Raw genomic sequence first — 20,972 nt, forward strand, 5'->3', positions numbered from 1 at the left:
GTTCAAGTGTCTAGACATTTGAATTTCCTTCACTGACCCTATTTACAGCGATACATCCAGAGGTTCCAAAATTCAAGGGAACTGGAAGTTCCTCATTACGCAATTGAAGTAACGTATGTCCTCAATTTGTTACAAGCTGCGATAGTGACTGACGATCAATTGACATAGCTTTGCGCACAAGGGTGATTCGCGATGGAAGCCTCAAAACCCTCTCTAGAAGCGCTACGCATGAGAGAGGTCGAGAAGATTGCTGCGACTATCGCTGCAGAAGCTCACCAGTTCGGACTGGAGCCAAGAGGAGTTTCGGAAGACTCTTTGAGAGCTGTCCTTGAAAGCACTCAATCGCTGCTCAATAAACTCAAGACTTGGACGAGTTCGTCTAGTACCTCGATCGAGCTGGGAGACTTTCACTATTTCCAAAATCTCCCCGATGAATTGAAGGTCCTCATCTGGAAATTCTCACTGCCGTCGGCGAGAATTTTGCCCGTTCAGCACCATATTGACCACGACCGTTATGCCAAGGACCGATCGGATCAAGAGCTAGAGCCTGGCGAACCAGCAGCATTGGAATTATTCCTTGAATACCAGAAAGATCCTTCGAAGTACATGACCACGGTTCTTCGCCATGAACAATCGAGTATCTTGTGGGTCTGCAGGCAATCCCGCGAAGAGGCCTTGAAAGTATTCAGCCTTCGGCTAGACACCACAAAAACTACTTGCGGTTTCAGAATTGATCCCGGCTTCGATACTCTCTACTTTCAATACTCTAACAGACGGAACCACGATATGCACTTCAAATTCGAGACTGGTCAGCTCTGGCAGAGCATCGCATTGAGCGCGATCCAGCACCTTGCGTTCGACACGAAGAGACTGACCAACATCTTGGATGTTGAGCTGGGCAATCCATTCCGAAGATTGGGTGCTTTGAAGGATATCACTGTTGTATGCCACAGCACGGGGTGTAGATTGCACGATCGTGAACTCGCATATCGGAGCATTCACCTCGAAGTCCTCGTCGAAAACTCGCCGCCTTTCCCGGTAATTGGAAGTTATGAGCAGATTCAGAGGTTGCGAGATAGATTCTCAGTATGTCGGGCGACAAAGCCAGATTGGCACGTGCCAAGCATTATTCTCAAGACAGCGAGAATGGAAGGTAGTTCCAAGATATGCTGCGAGATGACGTGGAAAGAACTCCAAGCCGTAATTGGTATGTGAGAGATTAGATACCATCTACCTGGTCTCTGCAACCAATGACGGCATGTACATTCTGGACGATAAATGCTGGCTTAATTTTGCAGTGAAGAATTAGCTTGAGGGCATGCTCGCAAGACTCGATTGGAAGCACATGGCTAGTGGAAATTTGCAGCAAAGGAATATCTAGCGGATCCTGGCACTGGCATTTGCACCCCTAAATAGCTCGAGAATAACAATGCTACGCCTATCTTTTCCTACGTGTAATGATCAAGTATAGGGCATGAGCAAAGGTACTGCAAAAACCAAGATATGATATAATGTTGTTCCAAAGTCTGTGTGACAATACACAGTGTACCCTCCTGATCATATGTTAAATTGCTTGAAATACAGAAAAAATACTGCTTCAATTTGAGGAGAATGTATAGACAGAAGTTGCATGAAGATTGAAAGTACTTCGACAACTAAACGCTTCAAAATGGGATAAGTTCTCTGCCCTTCAAATTAAAGCAAAATCATCGAGTAGCAAGAACTAATATGTGATCGCAAGTGTATATTATACACATTCTGCTTTAATTTAGAAAAAAGTACATAGACGGAAATGTTATACCATTAAGTCCATCAGCAATTCAGTACTTTAAAGCGCTATAAGTTCTTTCTTTCTTTAAATCAAAGTAAAATCGTCGAATGGTGAATAATTAACATATGATTCGGGGGAGCTCACACTATACGTGGATTGAGTCCCAACTGTGAAGTAAGATTTAAGGGAGAAGCCACTCGGCGATCAAAGGCTCGAGGATTATACGTCACGCGAAGAGATTTCGTAGAAGAACATCACAAGAAGGAACAAGTTTCAGATCAATCATCGAATCGATCAATTGATCTGCTACTCCCAGCACAACATAAAATACAGCCTGGCAACGACCTAACCACCGTCACTGTATCATCCCCTTCCTCCAAATACACTCTCCACCCTTTTTTCTCCTCGAAACTTCGCCCCAACTCGCCTCTACGAAAGCACAAACACCTACTCCACCCACCCCAATTCCCACCCCAGCACACCCATTTCCATTTTCTTAAATTCCAATGCGAGTTGTGTGTGAAAGATTCTTCATGCATGCATCATCGACCCGAAAAGCAAAACGAAAACAGCAAAGCAAAGGGAAAGACCCATTCCATCCTAAAGTCCCTTTCCCAAGCCCATCGAAAATGCAAATTTAGGAGCCAATCCACCCAAATCCCATGGCTAGCCGATAGTAACGCCGTCAATGAATTTCATAACCTGCAAAATACGAAAGCACGCAGAAAGGAGAGAAAGAAAGAAAGGTCTTAGAAGTACACATTGATGTATTAGGTATTGTGGTTGCTTTCGAATTGAGGCTTTGAGCGATGCGTTGATGTCCTCCCATATGTACGGTTATTTTTTAAATTTGTGCTTGACTCGAACTTTAATCGAGGGGCGAATAAGTGATGTAGTGTCCTTCTTTCTGAAGGATAGGTTGTTAAACGAATGTATTGCTGCCTGGCCATGATAAATAGCTTTCTGACGATTACTATCGCTCAATGCTTTCCGGACTCATCATGCCCACAGCACTTCCATCATCCTTCTCAGTTTGGCTAGCGTTCCCTTGGCTGCTTTCAACCCTTTCCATTGAGACCGGCCCACCATTCGGTAAGTTGAGCTTTAACTTCTTCGCTGAGGCGGTCAAAGGATTCGGTTTCTCCGGACTACCATTGACACCCGACTTGATGCCAGTTGCCGGATCCATGGCTGTACCATTGTCAAGCTTCTTTTTCTTCTTGGCGTTGCCGGACTGTTCTTTGAGAGGTCGTTTCCTTGGACTAGTGATTTTGCCCGTAGGCCCAAGACGAGGTCTTGTCGGTCTTTGTTTGGCAGGCAACTCTTCGTCTTCAAGCAGGGGCTCATCGTCGTTGGCATGGAGCTTCGCGAGGAAGAAATTCCTGACAAGGCCAATCTGATCTTGCAGGTTCTCCCTCGTGACAGGCTCCAATGGTGGTAGAGGCTCGAAAATATCTGTTGTGGGTCCTTGCGCGACAGCAGTAGGCTGGTTCTGGTACAGTCTGGTGTGGAGAAGATGCAATGGCACCGACAAACTTCCCATGCCGAACTCGCTATCTAGACCAAGAGCTTTGAAGCCAAAGAAATCTTCGCCGAGCTCCTCTGCGAAGTCACCACCGACGAATTGCTCGCTGCCGTCATTGAACGCGCCAGAACCATCAGGCCCGGCATCAGCAGCGAGGGCAGGACGAAGGAGATCCGAGAGATGAGCCTTCATGCGTTCGTGCATGACTCCTAGCTTCCCACCAAGACGCTCAACATCATCCTTGACATGACTTTCCAGAGCTTCGACGTCAAGGCCATTTTCACTGAGGGTATGAAGAACAACTTCCTCGTTGGTAAAGCGTTCCTGCCATTTGGATCCAGCCATAGGCACATTTGCAGGTACCTTGGGTGTTTCGCGGTAGACGTTGAATGTCTGGACAAGTTTTGTGAAGAAGTCTCCAGCAATGTCTGTGATCACATCTAGTGCACTTGGCTGAAGCTCTTCAAAACCAGCATGATAGCAAAGTTTTGCAACAGAGCGTTGCAAAGCGGCCTTACAAACCCAAGTTGCCATTATTGGCCCGTCGTCGGAAACAACATGAGGCTCAATGTCAGCTTCGATGAACGGCTCTGGTTCATACTTCGGAAATTGATTGTTGTACATCTGTAAATGTCAGTTCATAACACTATAAAAAGATTCACTCATATGGACTAACCTGCGCCTGCAATTGCATCTGCTTGATGACGCCAATTTTTGAACATAATTTCCGGGTTTCCTGCATCTGCCTCATGTTTGCCTCAACTTTTGCAGTTAAAGCACTCTTTGGAGCTGTGAAGTGTCCGCTGGGGACCATGCGAATCAACTCGTCGTTTTGATCAATCAGCTGACCATCAGCGTCTTCAGTCCACTGAAGCTTGCGCGGGATGTCAGGAATAGCTGAAAGAGAGTCATAATAGTCAGGTATGACGCGCTCTTCTTCGCCCTGCATCCCTTCAGCCAAAGTTTCCACACCTTGAAGTGCATCTTTGGGCCTAGTGTCTGAGCGCGAGGCATCGATCTGGCCTTCCTTCTGTTGACGAAGCCATCTCCTCATGCCAGCCTTTGAGCGCAGGAGAGCAGGTTCGTCAGGATTAAGTCGATCGCCTCTGAAAAGACGGTTTCTCTCTTTGGCAATCAACGCGCGGTCCTTTTTCGTCACCTGCTTCCAGATCTTATACTCTTCATCTTCTCGAAGGTCCTCTGCTGCAGCACCAAGTGCCTGACCAAGCGAGATTCCATTTATTGAAGGACCATCGATATCCATGCCATCAGCTTGGCTTCCATGAGCCGGTATGCCATTCATCGATGGCGTGATAGAGCCAATGGGGGGTGTGGCAAAGCCGCTCTGGCTGCCATCGAATCCAGTGTCTGATCCGTCACCCAGATTTCCAAGAAGACCATTAAGCTGGAGAGTTGGTTTCTGATCAAGACTAGGAGTGCCCTCTTCTCGACCATTTGCTGACTTCCTAGCTTTTGATCCCTTGGCTCCTGCTTTTCGTCCTCTGGAAGACATAATGGGTTCATCATCACTATCATCGGCACCATCATCTTCGCCACCGTTCTGTTTTCTTCGTTCTTCAGCTTCGACTTCTGCTCTTGGCCTTATGACTAGATCTGGAATCAGAGGTACGAGCTTCTCAGCTTCTTTCCTCATCGAGTTGGCATTTCGGCGCAGTGGGTGTGCAACATCAGCATTGTACTTGAGACAATTACTCCATATCAAGTCAAGATCATCAACAAATTCTTTTTTCGATTTGTATGTTAACGTCTTCAGCTTCTTGGTCATTGACCCAAGATCCATAGGCTTGTCGATAACTAAGAGATATTAGACGACGTGTCCTCATGGGCCAGGGGTACTTACTGTTGTAGTAGTCAGGCGCATCCCGTTTGTTCACTCTTGTCAAGAAAGGCGCGGAATACTCCGTCATTGCCTTGAGTTCGCTCAACACCTTCTCCGCAGCTTCATAGAGCTCTTCTTGATGGACATTCTCCTCGCTTGCCCACTTGCTTCTATTTTTGCGGACTTCATTCATCAACGATCGTAATTCCGCGTCTGAAGCCCGGACTTGGTCGCGCTTAAGATCTATCCGCGCAATCAAATGCTTTAGAGTCAAACTCGAAGCACCAAGATTAGCACTACTCAGCGATCCGTGATGTTCTCCATTTGCGCCATTCGTGGTATTGGCCGTGCCATTATGGTGCATCTCGGCATCTATCTGCTTCTCAGACTCTTCGAGCTTCTGCTGCTCCAGCATAGCCACTCGATCGTTCTCTAATGTATAAAATAGGGTATGGAAACTGCGCTTGGCTGCTTCCTCGGTGGCCTTCTTTGCCTCCTCCAACTGCTTACGCGCATCTTCAGAAGACTTGGGCTCTTCTGGCGCAGCATCGTCTTTATTCTGCTCGGCTGGCTTGGTTGGGGAGAGGTCCGAAGAAACAGGAGAGCTGCCAGATTTGGAGGGCGACAATAGGGCATTTGCGCTTTTGTTCTTGCTTGGAGATTTTGGCACATCGTCCTCGTCCTCATCCTCATCATCATCGTAGTTGTCCTCATCAATGGTCCGCGTAACCTTCTTAGGGGCTGGTTCTTTGACGGGCTCCGTGATATTGGGCTCATCCGCGACGAAATCATCATTCTGGGCGCGATCATCGTCGGCAGAGTCTCGTTCAGATGCCCTCTGCCCACCAAACAATCCAGTTATCTTAGATTCACTGCGCAGGTATAGTTCCTTGAATAACTGCCTCTGATGCTCTTCCTCCATATTGTCGCCATCATATTGTACGGGGGCCGGTTCACCCATTGTAGCATCTTCGAGAGGGAGAGGAGTATTAGAGCGCGCAGGCGTATCGTCTCGTGGCAGGAAGGGTTTGTTTTTAAGAGGATGCGATGAAGGAAGCCATGATTGATGTGCGATGGAGTTGTATAGCGACATACTCAAGCGGGGGATGGGTTTCGGAGCGAGTGAGGATGCGACAGGATATATCGCGGTCCTCCTCCTGGACGTGCAAAACAACTCCCTAACTGGGTTGCAGGACCGTCATCGGTGATGCCGTAAATAAAATCTTCTCGATAACTGATGTCGTTGTCGCGTTCTTGATGAAATTGTCCCGGACCTTGATAGACGGGTGTCTCGAGGAGATGTCGTTGGGGGACCTATGCGTAAGAATTGGAAGTGTCTAGCCTGTGAACGACGTGAAGAGGGAGATCGAGCAAATCCCCACAAACTCGGCGCATTGCATTGATTTGGCAATGTCTTGGTCCTGCACAGATGCGCAACTACGTCTACGAGTATTCTATCTACTTTTTTGTCACTTTAAAGGTTGACTTAAGGTTATGGGAAAGAAAATCGATGCAGTTCGCCGGTATCCACTTAAAGGCGACACGTGACACAAGAGAGCTGGGGTCACTCAAGCCCAGCTCCAACAGTACCGCATGAGAACACGAAGCTGCAACCTAGAGCTCGCTGAACAAACCAAATATCCTGTTAAGGAGCGTTTGAAGCTGGAAATGACCTTTCTCTTCACGCATCCATAACATCACTTCAACATGCGAATACGGCTTCCATTTGCAGGTCAGTGAATCCCTTTCACCGAGCTTTTCCGTTATGCCAGCCTTGCGCCTGATCTAACATCATGCTACAGGAGCCTTCGTCTTCCTGGCCGCAACGGCTGGCTACGCCGGACTCTCCTCTCTCCAACTCGATGCCATTGTAAACGATAAGATCCTTCATTGCGTCACATTCTTCGTTCTCACAACTTGCTTCTACTGGATTCTCGATACGTCCCGTAGGCGCAACTTGAACCTTACGCTCCTCATCTGTACCGGTATCCTCGGTGTTGGGTCAGAATTCCTCCAAGGATTCCTGCCAAATGGCAGACAATTCGATTTCTACGATATCGTTGCGAATGTAGTGGGGAGTTTGGCAGCGTTGGGGTTGAGCTCCTGGTATCATCTGAGGATGTTGGAAAGAAAGAGATTGGCCAAGAACTACCAAGCTGTACCCGGAGAGGAGGATGCTGATCTGGAGCTCGGCGAGGGCGTTGGAATCGGGGCACAAGAATCCGGAACAACCAGTGCCGGAGCGCCGGCTTCACATAACCAGTCTCTGGATCAAGAACTGGATAACTGGGACGAAAACATTGAAGATGGCTGGGAGGAGGATGAGCATTTGGATAGTGCGGAGGGCGAAGGATTGAAGACACCAAGTGCCAGTTCTGCCGGCGAGGATCTGGGGGAGAGCAAGAAAAGAGCAGATTGATGATGTGTTATGATTTGCAGGGCTTCTTTTTGGCGTTCTAGTGCAGCGGATCACGGATTTTAGCAACAAAGGGTTTTGAATGTTGTATTTTTATGGCGCAGATTGGGAATGTCTCTCAACTTACAAGCCTTCACGAGGAAGGGACACAGTCAAAATCTCTCTACGCTTGTTTTGAAGCGTAGGTAGGAAATTACGTTATAGCAGCCAAAATATCATCTTACACTGCTGATATTCCTAATCCTCTAAAGCGAGTGCTTATTATCTTCGTAATGGTCTTCATAACATGTTCCAATTTCGGATATCTAGCATCTGCTTAATGTTGGTATCGAAATGGAACATCTGGCTTGCAAAAGCCCTGACTTGGAATTGAATATTCAACAATTTTCAGACAATATACTTCGAGTCGATGAACTGCCGTGGAAAAAGTTCTTGCACCGTAGAAGCATTCTTCTCCTTTGGATGTCCATAGTCTATAAAGCATCTTCTGCAAATAGCCGCTAAAATGTCAAACATTTACACCTGCCTACATTAGTTATAAAAGCCAGACATTGCTGCGGTGTTCTACAATCTTGGTAAAAATAAGCTATTAATCTTGCTCAAGTGTCCTATTCAAGTTGCAAGCTAGACTTTGTTGACCAACTATAATTCTAATAGGGAAGCTAATCACTTTGACTTGGTTTCTATTTTGATTCTGAGTGCGGAAATTTATAATCAACTGCAGGCTTTCCGTGAAGGTCTCCAAGACCCTCCTATCTACCCGAAGCTCTCATTATGAAACCAAACCTCTCTACCTCTCCCCACCCATCTCCCAACGTCACGCCTCAATTCCCTTGCCATAGCAGCAGGTCCACAAACCAAGACGGCAACTCTCTCGCCCTCGCCTTTCCTAAAAACATTCCCTACAATTCTTCTCAAGTCCGGCCTGTCCCTCCCAGTAATCCTAACACCAGACTCATCTCCTTTCCGCGCCATCTCACTCATCTCCACACTGCCATCTGAAGGTTCGGGTGCGTTATGCCCGTGATGACTATCGTGACCCGTGACAAAGATCTGTACATTCTCGTCATCTTGAATCGAGCCACCTTCTTCCGTCTCAGAAGCTGACGAAGAATCGATAGCCCATAAAGCTTCGGAAGAGGAACGCATGGACCATATCATAGTCACACGATCAGAACTCTTGCCTTCAATGATAAGTTGATCACGGACGTGTAGATAGATGGGTAGGATGAACGTCGAGCCTACTCCACCTGCTACTAGCAATATGCGGTCGTAGTCTGCGGCGAGGTTTGGGAAATGTCGAGATGAGCCAATGGGGCCTTCGATGTTTATTGGTGGGTGAGCTTTGGATAGATGTGATAGATATTCTAAGGTCGTGGTGGTGGGTCCCTTCAGTGTGCGAAGGACGAGAGTCACCTCAGTATTTGAGACGGAGGCAACTGTGAAAGGATTGAAGAGTAGATCGTGAATAGATGGTGAAGAGGTATGTGGTGGAGTGCTCTCGGGCGGGACCTGGAGATAAACATGTTGGCCTGGTGCATCCCGGAAGCGCTGGATTTTGGATGTCGGTACAGGAAGTCGTAGCTTAATGAGCTTCGTATGAGGAACTGGGGTGATGGTCGCATAACCCGTGATGGTATCTAGCTTTCTGCAGATAATGTCGAAGATGAACAAAGCAAGAGCTTCGGTCATATATATTCGTAGTGGTCTCGCGTGAAAGAAAAGTAACGGAGGAAGGACCATGCCAACAACTAGATGAATTACAAAGAATACCCGGTAGCTCCAATGTCGGATCTTTTCTAGACTTGTGCTGAAGAGGATGTTTATGAGAAAGAAGGCGACATATCCAATGATCACAACTGGAGCTACAAGACGTACGGCGAGGACTCCAGCTAGGACAAAGAAATTCAGGTACCACGTGGCATGAAGAAATAAGAGGCCGTAGATAATCCTCCCGGACAGTCTATGCCAAGGGTTCAGTTGTTCGTGTGAGCTTCCGAAAGCAAGATTGAGAGGCGAGTACAGAGACTTCATGGACAGCATGTAGTGGAGAGGAAATTGTGATGCTGCAATGGCTCCAAATCGCTTGGTAATATGAAGATAGTCTGCATTGTGTTAGTAACTGTAGCTCGTTTGCTTAATTCAAAAGGAGCGAAAGGCGGAGGAGTTGATCACGTGAATGCAGCTCAGACGGGGGCAAAACCCAGAGAAGCCCAGTCCCTAGAACAGAAAATGCAGTAGGAGAGTGAAAATCAAGAGGCTTTAAATATAGCTCTTGCGGAAATCAGTGGTACCACGCAAATTGGAAGCCCGTGCAACTTCTCTGATAACTCACGAGGAAAATAAACATACCATGGCCAGTCTGATGAATGCACAAGAATAGCAACCAAGCCATCCAAGATACTCCGGCAACCCAATGAATTCTCAAGCCCCAAGTCGGAGCAATCTCTCCCTCAAGCCACCAAACCAGAGCTCTCCATTTTCTCACCACAGTCCCTGTTTTGGAAGCTCTGTCCCGTCTGACAGCTGGCGAACTTGGAATAGCTGAGTACCTGACTTTGGCTTTCTGATTTTCTGCATATACCCAAGCACCTAGTCGGTAAAGTTGATACGCAGCAATGGGGATGAGGGCGGAAAGCTGTGCATAGACAGCATATCTATCCAGAAGGAGACGACGTTGGTGTTTTTCAGTCTCCGTGAGATCCAAGAGGTGGTATGGCCAAGGCATCTTGAGGACAATATGTGGAGATAATGTCGAATTTTGAAGTTGCTTTCTTAGAGACTTGTCACTCTCGATCTCGGTTGCCGATGTTCTTCTCGGTTCCCGAATTTCGAGAAGCTGAGATCAAAGACGGCGTAATGCTGATGTCCAAGGAGGTCCCGGACGACTGTCCAACAGAGGTAGAAGGATTCTGCCTTCGTGCCTCGTCCAGATGCTGTTATCTGGTCTCTTCCTACGCCGCATAAGCAGATCTCCATCGTTACCAATCACTCGATTCGTTGTACTTTTAAGGGACTAGTCTCGGAAGTCTTGGCACGACGGGAGCGCTAGTTAGGTACCCCTGCCCTGCTCGCAAAGGCGGAAAAAAGTGGCCGTTTTTGTAGGCGAAAACCACCCAAAATTCTGGCCACTCTTTTCCGCCCCGGAGAGCACTGATAGAGTCAAGAACGTCACTGGAGAAATTTTGAGAGGCATTCGCAACCATCGTGCTGGATATTTCTCTCTTCTTCCTCCTCTCTTCTTACTTTCTATTCTTTTTTTAGACTCCCTTCCATTACTTCTAATGAAATGAACACAATAACCTTGCGTGGTCTCCGTGCTGCCGCTCATTTTTCTCATCGTCCCATCAAATCGTCCAAATACACTTTGAAACCTTCACTGGCCCTTCTTCAGCTCCGCCACGCCTCATCAGCCTCTACCCTCGCCCTCAAACCTATCCCTCCTTCTCCCCACAAGCCGTCCGATATCAACGGTCCTCTAACAACCCTCCCTCCTCTTCTCGATCTCCCCACCCGAGCTCACGGCCAAGGCCTTCCATCCTATCTCTTCGCACTCGGCAAATCATACGTAAAGTTCTACAAAACAGGCGTTTGGAGCATCTGGACCAACTACCAACTCTCTCGAGCAATCAAAACCCGGCTCTCCTCTTCGAACACCTCTCTCAAAGAAGCCGTCCAGAATTGGAGCATAACGCGATCCGAATTCCAGCTGCTGTATAGAAACAAGCATGATATCAAACGAGTCCCCGCGTTCGCCTTGGTCTTGATGATCTGCGGGGAATTCACGCCATTGATTGTGATAGCTTTCTCAGCCGTCGTACCATGGACATGCCGTATACCTAAACAAATTGATTCCGACAGGCGGAAACTGGAGGAGAGGCGTTCAGAGTCCTTCCGGGAGTTGACTTCGCTTCCTCCTCCGTCAAGATTAGGAGTTGGGGCGGCGGCGGTTGAGAAGTTGGATAAATGGGAGTTACGACACATAAACTCTAGTCTTGGACTAAGCTCTAAGCTGTGGGAATGGGTATTTGGTCCTCCAGAGGTGTTGCTGAAACGGAAAGCTAGGCAGCGTATGGGGTATCTGGACATGGACGACACGTTGATAAAAAGGGCTGGCGGAGTGGGTGGCTTGTCGGAAGAGGAGGTACGGATGGCTTGTGTGGAGCGGGGGATAAATGTCATGGGTCCAAGCAAGGAGTCGTTGAAGCGAACATTGGATGCTTGGATGAAGTGCAGAGAGAAAGTGGGAATGGAGACTTTATTGTTGACAAGGTAGGCTACATTTGGGTGCAATGTATTGGGGTTGTTCATTTGCTAACTACCTGTAGACCGAATGTCTGGCCAGTCAGAGAAAAACCTCTGGAAGCACTGAAGTTATGATGCAAACAAGTACGTATTCAAAAGACTTATATTTTCACGTCAAGGATGAGAAGGTTGTGGAAATTTTAGATTAGAGGTCCAGGGCCACAAGCCTATGACCCGAGATCATGCTATTGTATGTACAATGTGTAGTCTATCGCGCATGCGGCTTGCATTGGAATGGTGTTTTGGTATGGGTTCGAAAAAAAGGAGTCTATGTACCATAGATAGTGACTCATCTTTCTGTGTACCAATAACTTAGAAGCCGTATGCATGACTCAACTATAATCTTGACACTGCCAATATTCCCTTCATGGAACTTCCGCGCTTATGCTCCCTATAATCTGGCGTGTTCATTTCCTGAATCTGGCAAGCTGGGCCATGATATTTTGGACTTGCTGGGCCGATTGCTGCTCGGGAGGTTGGGATTGCGACTGTGGAGGTGGAGCAGCGCCACCGTTTGCAAGAAACGATGCCAGTGCCGGGTTTGCAGCAATATTCGCGTAAGGATCGGTCGAAGCCTGTTGGTAGGATTGCTGAACTGGTTTTGGTTGCCCACTCAATCCACCGAGTATACCAGCAAGATCAATGGCAGAGTTTGCAGCCGCAGCTGGTGCATTCTGTTGGGGCATATTCAGGGTGGTCAGAAGCTGTTGCAAGGTTGCATTGTCTATTTGACTGAGAAAGTTTGGCGGATTAGGAACTGCCGAGGTAGCCACGGATTGTTCGTATGGCTGTCCAGTGCCGTATTGGGGAGGTGGAGCGTAGGGCACATTTTGGGCGGGTGCGTGAGATTGGGTAGTTTTTGCACGAAGGACAAGTTCCGCTGCAATCTTTGGGTCAAGATCTTGGTATTCGTCAAATCTGACATTGTTTGCACCTCCTTGACGGTCGAATACCTGCAAAGGAATCTTGCTAGTGCTTTGTGATCTCATGTCGAGCCTAGAGACTGCGTGGACTCCTTCGAGAATCTGTCTTCGAATAACAGCTTGAAGTGGGAAGCGAGGGCTGAGGAACATGACCTCCACCTTGATACCACGCCCTCGCATCTCACTCTCAACCCATGAAATGAAGTTCCGATCTAATTGATCCACGAGGATGATCTGGACATCAGGAACATCTCTCGGATCTCTTCGTGGAATCTGCAGGCTTGCATCTTCGTCCAGTTCTCGACTTCTGGGGCTCTTACTTCTTTCTCGATACCGTCCCATCTCTCGTTGACCATAAGGAGGGGATCTGGAACGGCTTCGGCGTCTGTCTCGGCCATTGTATGAGTCTCTTCCACGACCGCCATAGTCTTCTCGGCCACGATAACTGCCTCGGGGAGGTGTAGGAGATCTGGCTGGACGATAGTCATCACGAACACGGAGTGGGCGACCATACTCGTCAACGCGGGTTTGGGGTGCTGCACGGGGTTCGTAGCGGTCGACTCGGCCCTGTCCTGATCTGCCATTTCGGTCCTGCGTGGCTCCTCTCGAATGATCAGGAGATCTTCGTCCCGACGCTGCGTGGGCGTTACGTGTGTTCTTCTGGGGTTTGGAAATCTCAAGATCTTCACAGGGGTTAGTCGGTACCGACTTGTTAGAGCTTGTTGAGACTTACGGATTTTCTGTTCTCTAATTTCTGATCCTTGTTCGCGTTGTAAAGCTGAAGAGCAGGCGGTACTGTCATAGAATTGGACAAATCCATAGGCTTGTTTGATTGAGATCTGGGCAATCTTGCCATGTGGATGGAAAACATGAAAAATGTCTCGCTTAGTGACTTTCTCACTTGGAAGGTTACCTACTCGCGGTCAGGATCGATTGAGGTTACCGGGAATTGTATTGCTTACCTATAAACAGTCGAGAGCCATTCGGGAACCTATCCCATAACCCTTCCGTAACGAATTGGCGCTCATTTTCAAGGAAGTCGTCATAGATTCTCTGTATCTCCGGACCCCATTTTGCATCTAGATCATCAGCTTCGCCCTGGTTGCCTTGAACCGATGATCTACTGATCTGTGTATATGAAGCTGGGCTGATGGGACTAGGAGGGGGGAAGGGGGGCCGAAAATTTGCACTTGGGGGGTAAGGGAGCACACCTCTAGGATCAGTTGACGCGCCTGGAAAGCTGGCAGTTGGAGGAGGTGGAAGCCCACCCCTAGGATCAGTTGAAGTGCCTGGAGCGCCAGCAGCTACGAGAGAGGTTGAGATACTAGGCGATCTGAAACTGCTGGGTGGTTGGGGCAGTCCCGTAGCTGTGCCATAGTACTTTTGAATATCGTCGTATTGGCGCTTCTGGGGCACATTTGGTCGTGGGGGAAGGCTGGAATGAGTTGGAAGACCAGGACCGCTCTTTGGAATGGTTGCAGCGGTGGGGCTGAAAGATTGAACAGCATTAGCAGAATCCTTTCTTTCAGCATTCGCTGTGATATTATCCAGTAACTGCTGAATGTCTATTCCTTCGCTCGAGGCATCATCATGTATGAGGGGCTTGGACTCTGCAGATGTATCTGGAGTTTCTGCAATGTTGATCTCTGCAGCATTGGTGGACGGAGTATCGTTATTCGGAGGATGGGAGGGGGAGGAACTGGGTTTGGGTAGGTCGGTGGCTGGGCCATTTTGGGTCCCGTTGGTCGTATCTTGGTCGGAGGAGGAAGAAGAAGATGGTTCAGCGATCTCTGACACGGTGAGAAGGGGAGAATTCGTCTTTGGCTCAATGATTGCCTGTGATATATCCTGACTATCTGCGTGTCCCTCTCCTTCAGAATCAAAAGTCATGGCATAGTCATCACTGACTTCGGAGCCCTGCTTGGTGCCCTCATTCTCTTTATGTTCCTCGACCTCGGGTTGCTCTTTGTAAGCATCGGAAAAGCTCGAATCAGCAGAAGGAGAATTCTCAGCAGATTCTGTGGGCTCTGTTGGGACATGGTGTTTTGGGATGGCTACATCCGGGTTGGGTGGTTCAGGATCAAGATGTGTCGAAGTCATATTGAAAACTGGGTCGATCTGATTGCGCAGGACTGGTATGTGGGATGGCTGAGAAGGATGGGTAGGGAGAGGACTGAGAGGAGACAATGTCTTTGTATGGAATTCGGGGGCCTCTGGTGTCATAGGGATTTGCGAAGGCGTTCAATGGGAGCGAACGTTCTGGGTAATGTCGCAAGAGGTTTACAAGAAGGAATCAAGTGGGATAAGCTCAGGAAGTCAAGATGGAAGAGGTGAATGTGGAAGTGCAGATGAAGGCGTGATGTAAGAGGAAGGTGGGGTGGCGGGAAGGCACAATCGACGATTTCTCTGGTGTTTGTGGTTTGCGTCTGGTCGTGTGTGTGGACGGCGGTGCTTTCAGGACCTGTATTGTCTCTGTTGGTTGTTGATTGAAGTCGCGCGCGCAAACGCGATTCGAGGCATTGGCAGGAGGATGAATTTTTGGTGGAGGAATGTGTAAGGCTGATGAGTTGACTCAATCTCAGGTTGGTAATTTTCCAGTTACGCTAAAGATTTAAGCTCACAGACCAAGCCTAAATCAAACTAGCGGCGAAACGAGAACGTCGTGCATTTTCATCATAAATGACAAGAAAAAGGGATCCTTAGAATAAAGTATGATGTCTCACCACAATACCAGAGAAATCGTACTCGGCCAGCACCTGCATTGAGGAGTATACATTCAGGCCACTGACTCAAAAGCTGTGAGGGGTTCTCAAAAGCTTGAGTTGCCCCTTCGTTTCCTCAGTAGAGAACGAAATCTCGCCTGCTTCAGCACAGTGTTATGGTCTCGTGTTTCTTGTATGTCGACTTTTGATCATGCTTCCACGTTACGCTTTTAATGCTTGCTCGGCTCTACGAGTTCATGGCGATCTTTCGTTGCTACGAGGCTTCCGAACCTCCTCACATTCAAAAAGTGACGACGAAGAAGCGGATTTCGAAGCTGCACGCGAGTGGTATAAAGGATTCAATAAGACCACAATTCCATCTAAGATTGCTGAAACATCCTTCTCTCGCGCTTCTGGTCCTGGAGGACAGAAAACCAACAAGTACTGTTGTCCTTCTAAGTCATATTCGAATGTCGTTAACATGATTGCAGAACCAGTTCCAAAGCAACTACGACCTGGCCGCTTCATGCTCTACTGCGTCACGTACCAAAGGTGCTTCACCAAGATTTAAGAGCATGTAGATACTATGTGCCATCCTCAGATTCGATTACGATTCAATGCGATACAGACCGCAACCAATCAAACAACAGAGAAGAAACCTATCAGAGGCTGACCGACGAGATCGCCAAAATGTACAAGAAAAGGGTCCCGGGAGTGACCTCTCTGGAACAAAAGAAGAGAGTTGAGAATCTGTAAGCTTTTTCTGCACAAGTTCATTGTTTCATATCCTAAGTCTTCGTGTCTGTTGTTGCCTTGCAAGATTCATGTTACTACATTTGTAGGATTGCTCTCAACCGACTGGGCCCTATCTACCATGGTGAGAAAGCTAGAGCGCAAAAGTTGCACACGAAGCAGGCGATCAAGTCAGAGAGAAAGTCTCGTCAAGTGGAAAAAAGACGTGCCGAGGAGCAAGCAGTTAGAGCGAAAAGACATGCAGACAAAGCAAATAATGCAATCACGAAGACCAAGTCTCGCAAGAGATGAGTTGCGATGATCGTCCGTCGAAATCCTGCACCCCGCCAATTGCCAGGTGCCATTACCTCATCCACTTAATGAATGTATACTAATTGCTGTTCCTTTACAGGATGAAGGCCGATAATGCTGCAAGACTTAGGATGAAGAAATCACACGGCGACAAGAAACGTGCTAGGAGTGGTGGGGGTGGCCGTGGTGGAGATTTCTGAGATATTTGAAGATTGCCTTGTACATGTTGCATGTGTATATTGCATGCTGGTTTAGGCACATAACGGCCAAGGGAATCAGCAAAAGATTGTTTGCGGGCCTCCTGAGCTTAACGCTAATATGAGCGTCTGCAGCGTCATCACGTCTATCCGAGTACACCTGCGTGTCTCGCTGTGAAGGTACAGGGGCGTTTCATACGACGCCAGTGATTGTACAATGAAGAGCAAGGCGGCAAGGCGGCAAGGCCTCACACCGCTTCCACAATGTACTGGTCAATGTGGTTACACGACTGGATCGAGATGTGAGACGCCCAGAACGTATTCCTGCTGTTCAACCAATCCCGCCAAAGTCAGCCACCAACAGTCCATGCAGGGAATGCGGGGCAGACCCCTCAACATCTGGGAAGCCTTAAAAGCCCTGTGAGCCAAATTATTCTCTTCAACCTGCACCACAGCATCTACTGTACTAAATGTTAGGATGTTGAAACCATTTTCCGGGCTTTCTAGTACTATGTCGATCTTCAGACCGATTCCATCTCATCAGATTCGCATGAAACATTCAACAACCCAGCAGGATCTAAACGCTGCCGCGAATTGGTATGTACGCTTTCATGGCAGGCAGATTCGTCGAAAGCACGGGGAAGTCACAAGGTCTGTGAGAATCTTGAACCCTTTACAAATGCTTAATTCATAGCTAGCTCGGGTAACAAGGTCAACTTGCGGTACCCTATCTCCGACCTGCTTCGACAAATACCAGCCTTGTTCCACGAGGAAACGAAGAAACTAAAGCAAATTAAAGGCAAAGAGATTATAGTCACCTGCCAGAAGCATACAAACGTCAAAGAAAATGAGGAGGTGTCTTGGGAAATGGTTGCAACATTGATCGATAAAGTAGCTTCTCGAGTGCTGCCAGCATCTGCAACAAAACACCGCCCTTCACATGTCAAGGAGCGAATTCAGAAATTATAAGAGTCTCTAAGAAAACCACATTTTGGGTTCATCAAAACTTACAAATTGTGTAAGGCTAGCTTCCGAGCAGGAAGCTTATGAAGCTCTGTCCACCAGAGAGAAGGAAGACCTCAAGCTCAAAAGGCTAGATCTGGCCAGAAGTTCCGCCATTTCAAACACTCGGCTCAAGGGGGGCAAGAAATCAAGGAAAAAGGATCTCCCAGGGTATTACAAGGTACAATAACATGTCTATACGCTTGATATAAATTGCAATCAATCTTCAACGATTCGAGACTGATCGAAAGAGTCTTCACATCTCACTGAAAGGAATGCTAGTACGAGAGAATGTGTATGTCGTACTGTGAGGTTCCTCAAAAGTTTGGGACTTTCAAGTCGATTTGAGTCCGGACAACCGTGTCTTGCATACTCATAGTAGTGGGATTCGCACACTTTATCTTAAGTCTTGACTTACTGAATCATCTAAAGTTACTATGTTCATACCAGTAGCCTCATGCTTTAAGCCTGTTCTTGACATTAGAGCAGCATTTTCTGCTCGATGTTACCATTGATGCAGAAACATGAAACCCATCTTCTCTGTCCACGCTTTGAAGTCTGCCTTGGGTGAATCCGACTCCTGAACTTGACTACACAACTAGCAACCATTATCATCGAAAGTTCATTACCCGATGTCAGATGTGTTATACAGAGGGACTCCTCTCAGACACGGAGTGCTATGTTGAATACGGACGCTCCTTTCACAGACTGGCTATGTTGGATGGCGACTGGGGAAAGCGACCTGTATTAGAAACGAAGAATGAAATACACTTGAGCAGATTTTTGTACATGTATTGCAATCCTATCTGAAATCAAGAGTCCTCGATCTGTGAACTATGCCCTCACTTTTGAAATCCTTGAAACAAGAGGTTGTTGGCTGTCGGCTGCTTTCCCTAGTTGCTACTAACCTTCCTTTCATGCCTCTCTCTGCCCCTAGTACGGACTCCTGGATCCACTCGTCATGAATTGTGCTCCCGGATACCCTTTTCCATATTCCATCACGCTCTTCCCAGCTGGGAGGTTGGGACAGTCGCCCAGTCCAGCTAATGCAGGCATCAACGTCGTATCCACGAGTCCCAGAACTTCTGTCAGTGCCGCTCCACTGAAAACATTGTCCAAAAAACTCGGCACATCGGCCTGAATAGCTTGACTAATGAAACATCCAAGTCTTGTCGGATCGCTAAGATCATCGACAGAGTTGATGAAACCGCCAGTCATATCGCCGAGATCGACTCCAGAGAAAGAGTTCACTTCCCCTGTGTTACCGCCGACTTGGCAATTGGTGGGATACGAGAGACATTGTTGGGCGGTGGAAATCAGAATATCGGTTAAGGTCCAGGCGTCGTCGTCCGCTCGACGATACCAGTTGTCGGGGATGCGTTCATGACCATAGGTGAAGACGAGATTGTTGTTTGCGTCTCTGGTATAGGAGAAGAAGGACTCGAAGACTTCAGGCGTCAAGAAACCTCGTGGATATTCGGCGGAGTGGTTGGCCAGAAGCTGGTAAGCAAACATATGAGCGCCAAATGTGAAAGCTACACCTGCGTAGACTGGAGAAAAGTAATTGGGATTGGTGGCAATGGAGTGTAGTTTGCGGTTGTACGAGTGCTCAGCCAAGACTTGAGGTGTGATATTACCGCCCTGTTCAGACGAGCGAAGTAAGCATGTTGCTTCGTTGTACCTTGAAGGAGCAGGGCTGAATGTCTCAGGAATGATGAAACATTATTCTCCCCTGAGATGTATCCCTCAACAAACAAGAAAGTAATAGCAGTGTTGGAGGTAAGAAACTCACAGTGCGCTCCGTAGCAAGGTCGAGAAGCTCCTGTGCAAATTCTGGATATGAAGCACAGTTCGAGTTCATATCTGGTGCTAGCCAATCACCACGAGTGATAGACGCATCACCTTCGGTCTTGAGATGGCCATAAGCACAAATGCCCGTCTCATTGCCAAGAAGGTCTCCAACAAGGCCAAGTGATTGAGTCTTGTCCGAGTGGTATCCAATGGACCATCTACCAGACACTGGATCGCCGTCGAAGAACATCGTAGCCGTCTGCAAGAAAAGAGTGGCTGTCTTGTCTAGTCCAAAAGCCTCCCACAGTCCGGTGTTGATGGCATCAGCAGTAGCGATTCCATTACGAGGAAGGTAGCCATGATTGGCAGCAGCGTTGAGACCTGCGCAAGGACCTCGAATGTCACCCGGGCCTGGGGCTGCCCATGCATTATCGCCACTTGTTGAGACGAGTTGGGAGACAGGGTCGAAACTATCATACACAACATGTGACGGTGACCCAGGATATTCTGGAAACGGTGCTACGGGTGCGATACCTTGATCGAAGTCAGCGTGGACAAGAAAATCATGGGATCTTATACATACGTTCTTTGAGATGACTTGCTGCCAAAGCCCGTCCTATGTCGGGAAAGGCTACGACTGCGGAAGCCTCGATGAGAATGTATGTGAGAAGAGTACTGGTCAACATATCGAAATTACCCCTTGTGTACGGACTTCAAATTCGAGATACAGAAGTGGACGAGCTACCTTGATATATCTAGCGAATTGCGAGGAGAATGCGAGATCCCCATTTCCAAGTGTTTAGAGCAGTAATTAGGATTGCCTTAGAGCCCAGAAAAGAGGGGCTATAGTGGCTCCAAGACCAGATCTACATATCCGCAAAGCACAGCCTGGGAAATGGGAACTCCTCCTTCTGACAGACGGAGAAGACTTGACAGCGGGGGTCAAAAAGAGTAATCACTTCCTGTTGACTAGCTAGAGCTCTAACTCCGCAAGTATGTTCCAAGGCGCTTGTTGACCCGAGGCAATAGTGCCGGCAGATACAAATAGCGAGCGCTCAACTGGCCGGTTCTCACTGACTGAGCATTGAGCAAGATTTCTAATCCTCGAACTTTCTATAGTCAGCGGCGACCCCGCGATCCGACCAGAAGTAAACACTCCAAAAACGTGCCAGAGATGTGTCTGACCCGTTCACCCTTCACAGCGGGGGAGAGCTCCAACTAGTGATAACTAACAAGACCTGATCAGGCCCTTCCCCAGATCTGCAATGCAAAAGGAAGATCCGATCCGAGAACTTATAAGCTTACTTCTAAAGCCAGATATAAGGACAAGTCTATCATAAGATGAAGAATGGTCTGGGCCTGGCATTTGTCACGATGATACTAAATCCGGACGTGCGGGACGCAATGGTTGCATTTCAAGTTCGTTGACACAGCATTTTGCACAAGAATAGAGACT

At 47.9% G+C, this 20,972-nt stretch overlaps 8 protein-coding genes across 8 annotated transcripts; 4 read left to right on the top strand and 4 right to left on the bottom strand.

Annotated features, from left to right (window-relative positions):
• Positions 1-192: 192 nt before the first annotated feature.
• LY89DRAFT_783756 (uncharacterized protein) lies at positions 193-1,430 on the top strand (the record flags this gene model as incomplete). The annotated part of the gene is made up of 1 exon (XM_018222718.1): positions 193-1,430. The coding sequence occupies one exon, from the start codon at positions 193-195 to the stop codon at positions 1,213-1,215; it is 1,023 nt and encodes a 340-aa protein (XP_018069013.1). The 3' UTR covers positions 1,216-1,430.
• A 1,314-nt stretch (positions 1,431-2,744) lies between these two features.
• Positions 2,745-6,058, bottom strand: LY89DRAFT_588647 (uncharacterized protein; the record flags this gene model as incomplete). The annotated part of the gene is made up of 3 exons (XM_018209491.1): positions 2,745-3,920; positions 3,973-5,111; positions 5,158-6,058. 3 exons carry the CDS (start codon positions 6,056-6,058, stop codon positions 2,745-2,747), a joined length of 3,216 nt encoding a protein of 1,071 aa, XP_018069014.1.
• A 679-nt stretch (positions 6,059-6,737) lies between these two features.
• LY89DRAFT_619720 (VanZ like family protein) lies at positions 6,738-7,814 on the top strand. Its single transcript, XM_018210892.1, has 2 exons — positions 6,738-6,868; positions 6,939-7,814. The coding sequence occupies exons 1-2, from the start codon at positions 6,844-6,846 to the stop codon at positions 7,553-7,555; spliced, it is 642 nt and encodes a 213-aa protein (XP_018069015.1). The 5' UTR covers positions 6,738-6,843; the 3' UTR covers positions 7,556-7,814.
• A 332-nt stretch (positions 7,815-8,146) lies between these two features.
• On the bottom strand, positions 8,147-10,517 carry LY89DRAFT_720150 (uncharacterized protein). Its single transcript, XM_018218546.1, has 2 exons — positions 9,905-10,517; positions 8,147-9,657 (listed from the first exon to the last, which is right to left on the bottom strand). The coding sequence occupies exons 1-2, from the start codon at positions 10,278-10,280 to the stop codon at positions 8,309-8,311; spliced, it is 1,725 nt and encodes a 574-aa protein (XP_018069016.1). The 5' UTR covers positions 10,281-10,517; the 3' UTR covers positions 8,147-8,308.
• LY89DRAFT_118732 (uncharacterized protein) lies at positions 10,482-12,046 on the top strand. The gene has a single exon (XM_018205123.1). It carries the CDS (start codon positions 10,842-10,844, stop codon positions 11,826-11,828), a length of 987 nt encoding a protein of 328 aa, XP_018069017.1. The 5' UTR covers positions 10,482-10,841; the 3' UTR covers positions 11,829-12,046.
• Positions 12,047-12,264: 218 nt separating this feature from the next.
• LY89DRAFT_735741 (uncharacterized protein) lies at positions 12,265-14,880 on the bottom strand (the record flags this gene model as incomplete). Its single annotated transcript, XM_018220042.1, has 3 exons — positions 12,265-13,463; positions 13,514-13,693; positions 13,743-14,880. The coding sequence occupies 3 exons, from the start codon at positions 14,878-14,880 to the stop codon at positions 12,265-12,267; spliced, it is 2,517 nt and encodes an 838-aa protein (XP_018069018.1).
• Positions 14,881-15,693: 813 nt separating this feature from the next.
• LY89DRAFT_698343 (uncharacterized protein) lies at positions 15,694-16,726 on the top strand (the record flags this gene model as incomplete). The annotated part of the gene is made up of 3 exons (XM_018216974.1): positions 15,694-15,923; positions 15,974-16,234; positions 16,627-16,726. The coding sequence occupies 3 exons, from the start codon at positions 15,694-15,696 to the stop codon at positions 16,724-16,726; spliced, it is 591 nt and encodes a 196-aa protein (XP_018069019.1).
• A 1,819-nt stretch (positions 16,727-18,545) lies between these two features.
• LY89DRAFT_783763 (Cloroperoxidase) lies at positions 18,546-20,202 on the bottom strand (the record flags this gene model as incomplete). Its single annotated transcript, XM_018222719.1, has 3 exons — positions 18,546-19,366; positions 19,518-20,050; positions 20,100-20,202. The coding sequence occupies 3 exons, from the start codon at positions 20,200-20,202 to the stop codon at positions 18,659-18,661; spliced, it is 1,344 nt and encodes a 447-aa protein (XP_018069020.1). The 3' UTR covers positions 18,546-18,658.
• Between the last annotated feature and the right edge of the window lie 770 nt (positions 20,203-20,972).

This window comes from Mollisia scopiformis (assembly GCF_001500285.1).
Source record: "Mollisia scopiformis unplaced genomic scaffold LY89scaffold_16, whole genome shotgun sequence".
NCBI lineage: Eukaryota > Fungi > Ascomycota > Leotiomycetes > Helotiales > Mollisiaceae > Mollisia > Mollisia scopiformis.